At 38.7% G+C, this 3,851-nt stretch overlaps 1 protein-coding gene across 1 annotated transcript in view; it reads left to right on the forward strand.

The window, feature by feature from the left end:
* The window catches only part of LOC107672517 (gastrula zinc finger protein XlCGF8.2DB-like), a 10,557-nt gene extending 7,713 nt beyond the window's left edge, over positions 1-2,844 (forward strand). Inside the window, exon 4 of the mRNA XM_016465743.1 lies at positions 1,886-2,844. Within this exon, the coding sequence (XP_016321229.1) occupies positions 1,886-2,712 (827 nt within the window). The 3' untranslated portion in view covers positions 2,713-2,844. The remainder of the gene's footprint in view (positions 1-1,885) is intronic.
* Positions 2,845-3,851: the final 1,007 nt, after the last annotated feature.

Genomic DNA, 3,851 nt, shown 5'->3' on the forward strand with positions numbered 1-3,851 from the left:
TTGCAATAAATCACAATCCACTAACGTTACACTGAAGTTGCAAAACACCTCAATATTATCTATGATTTCCACGATGCAGAAAATGTGGACGGAATCGCGGAATCCAGTCATAAATGGAATTTACAGTATGACGCGGAATGTCACGGAATTTGTCAAAGTTTGGATGAATTAATCAAAAGTAGGTCAGTACACTTAAATAGAGTGACGATATGGACTAGTATCTGTAAATATTAAGCTGCAAAAATACTATTTAAATATGAATCCTGCATGTTCTGTGTGTCTCAGTGTATGTAAATGGCACAGACGCGCGGTTTTGCTTTCTACACATACAAAGTGTGCGACGCTCGCGGTGATTTCAGCTTCTGTCGTCTCACTACATGAGGACATAAATACATGAACATCTCCAGAACTGCTCTGACTCCCTCTGAGAGTCACTTCATGATTATTTGACAGTTTCATTTGAGTAAAACTATAGCAGTGTTTCCCACAGACTTACACTCTATTTGTGGCGGCATATATATGCAAATTCATTCTCTGCCATCAGGAGGCGCTGTTGGAGTGGTAGAGATCAAGGTTTCCCCGGTAACACTGTACACAAAGCAGCGCTCCACTCACAAACGCTGCTTTATCAGATATTACATACAAGATGAAATAAAAATGACATCCAAAATTTCCTTCAGAAATACAGTGATATAAAAACACCCGCACCGGGTTTCAATTTTGAAACGTGCAGTGATCATGTTTATTCAACAAAGTCAAAGTCTTTTGGAAAATCTATTTGTGGGGGTCAGTTCTGATATTGTGGCGGGCACCACAAATAAATCAATGTATGGGAAATACTTACATAGGCTACAGAAACTTAAAAGTTCCTCATGGCAACCCGTCAAAATATAAGTTCGGGTTAGCTTAAAGAAATGATCAGAAATATATTACTGTGGTGCAGTATGATATACATAATACTACTACTACAACAATTATTACAACTTTTGTTTAAAAGAATAATCACACAATACGCTATTTCTTCCATGTTTTAATTTTAATAGTAAACCCTTTGCCAAAAAATAAAGAGTTTAACTCTCATTTGATTAAAAGATCAATTAAATTGATTTATGCCTTCATTTGCACTGTACTGTAAATTAAAACTGAATTTTCTAGTGTCACATAGGCCAAGACATTTCAATAGGCTATTGAACTAAGTGTGCCTGTAAAAGGCTATTAGTGTTATAGTTTCATGAAAATAGTTGCAGTCTTTCTTAACAACTTCTACAATATAGCTATGAAAACAAATTATTTACACTTATTATATACATTTTTTTAAGTTAACCCATTGATGTGCATTAGATGATGAATTGAAGTCACCTCTACTGTTGTAGGTTATGTTTTAGTCATCAGAAAAGAATTAATGAGGAATTATGAGAGGTTATGCTATTACACATACATTTTTAACATGTAAATTATTGAAGCCAAATACTTACATTTCCCCAAGCCAAGGACAGAATCTTGCGGGAGCGGGTCTCTACTCTGGCCCTCGAGGTCCCCTTTCCTGCAATAGTTTAGCTCCTGCCTTGATAAAACTCGCCTGCCTTTAGCTTTCTTGTAATAAAGAAGACCTTCATTAGCATGTACAGGTGTGTTTGATTAGGGTTGGAGATAAACTCTGCTGGAAAAGGGGTTTTCAAGGGCCAGAGTTCAGAACTTCAGAAACTTCTGGCAGGTGTATTGGGGCAAGTTGGAGGTTAATTCTGTAAGACACCGGCCCTCCAGAGCAGGTATATGATCAAGCGTTCATGTTGATGGTTTTGATGCATTACATATCTAAATGTTTTGATATCTGTTGTCTTGTGCTATTAAACTGCTGTTAACTTTTCTTTGTTTTTCACCTTAGACCTAATGATACTGAAAGAGGAGAAAGTAGTACTTAAAGAAAAAGAAGAGGAAGATCAATATTTCATAACTGGAGAAAAATCTTTTTGTTGCTCTCAGATTGAAAAGACTTCCACACGAAAAAGAGCTCAAGAGAAAGAAACTACAAGTTATTTTACTTGCTTACGGTTTGGAAAGAGTTTCAATCAACAAGGAAACCCTAAAGACCACATCAGAATTCACACTGGAAAGAAGACTTTCACCTGCGAACAGTGTGGAAAAAGTTTCAATCAAAAAGGAAACTTCAACAAGCACATGAGAGTTCACACTGGAGAGAAGCCTTACACATGCCCTCAGTGTGGACACAGTTTTGCTCAAAAAGCACACCTTACTGTTCACATGAGACTTCACACTGGAGAGAACCTTTACACATGCCCTCAGTGTGGAAAGAGTTATGCTCAACAAGGAAACCTTAAAGTCCACATAAGAATTCACACTGGAGAGGATCCTTACACTTGTCCTCAGTGTGGAAAAAGTTTCAGTCAACATGCATACCTCAAAATCCACATGAGAATACACAATGGAGAGAGGCCTTTTTCCTGCCAGCTGTGTGGAAAAAGCTTCACTCGTAAAATAGGTCTTAAAAGGCACTTGACAATTCACAATGGCGATAAGCCTTACACATGCCCTCAGTGTGGAAAAAGCTTCTGTCAACATGGAAACCTTACAGTCCACATGAGAATTCACAATGGAGAGAGTCCCTTCATGTGCCAGCAGTGTGGACAATGTTTCAATCATAAAGTAAGCCTTAACAGGCACTTGAGAACTCACACTGGAGAGAAGCCTTAGAGATGCCAAAAGTGTGAAGAGAGTTTTGCCCCACATGGAAACCTTAAAGTCCACATGAGAATTCACATTGGAGGAAACTCTTTCAACTGCCAACAGAGTAAAAATGTTTCAACTGAAAAGGAAACCTTAAAGCAGCACTATGTAACCTTTTCTGTTCAAAATTTGCTAAATGTATATAATGAGCGAGTCCATCATGAATTCATCTTCCAAACCGCGTTTTTGTCTTATTCCGAATCACTACGGTACACTTATAATAAGTACTTATATTTGGACTATTGTAGCCTGGTCTGGTCGTCACTGCTGCGGAGGAACACATACCTGCGTGAATCGCCATAGACATAAACTTAGAGAAGTAGCTCCGGTTGGAATGTTCTTCCGCGGGATGTGTGCAGTTCTGTTTATTAACCGCTAGAGCGCCAAAAGTTACATAGTGCTGCTGTAAGTAACACATGACAGTTGCCTCGAGAGAACCATTTTAAATGTCATTAATGTGTTTTTTTTTTACAGATAAGTAGAACATCTGTAAAGTTGCTTTACAGCTGAATCGTGTTTTACAACACTGGCTGCGTTTACACTTGGCATTAACATGCGATCACCGTGATCTGATCAAGCAGATCGGATCATCAGTCAATCAGGACACGGCACATTTACAATTAAGAATAACCAATCGGATCTCTCTCTCCCGCGCTACATTTGAATAAGTCTTACAACGTGTCTACACCGGATGCGAGCGGCGCGACAAAATACTATAGAACCCATTATAATCAGTACACTGGATGTGGCGCGGCACGACAAATCCCCGACAGTAAACTGTTGCTTCGTTCTATTTATGACGTACTGACACAAAGTTTAAATGATTTGCAATGGTCACTTTATCGCGTCCAGTGTAGACAGCCTCACACTGTAGCGGCACGGTGAGACAACTGTCACGTCTGGTGTAGATACTTATCTTTTCAATGTGTATGTGGACAACATCCGGATACAGGTCGCATGTTAATGCCAAGTGTAAACGCAGCCACTGACACTGGTACTGAACTGAATTGGATCAACACTGAACTGATTCTAACCGAATAACCACATTGGTGTCTTTTGTAGAACTTTTTTTTTTTTTTTTTTTTTGCTTGATTGGACTTTTTTTT

Source organism: Sinocyclocheilus anshuiensis, unplaced genomic scaffold, assembly GCF_001515605.1.
Source record: "Sinocyclocheilus anshuiensis isolate Anshui unplaced genomic scaffold, SAMN03320099.WGS_v1.1 scaffold484, whole genome shotgun sequence".
NCBI classification, from domain to species: Eukaryota; Metazoa; Chordata; class Actinopteri; order Cypriniformes; family Cyprinidae; genus Sinocyclocheilus; species Sinocyclocheilus anshuiensis.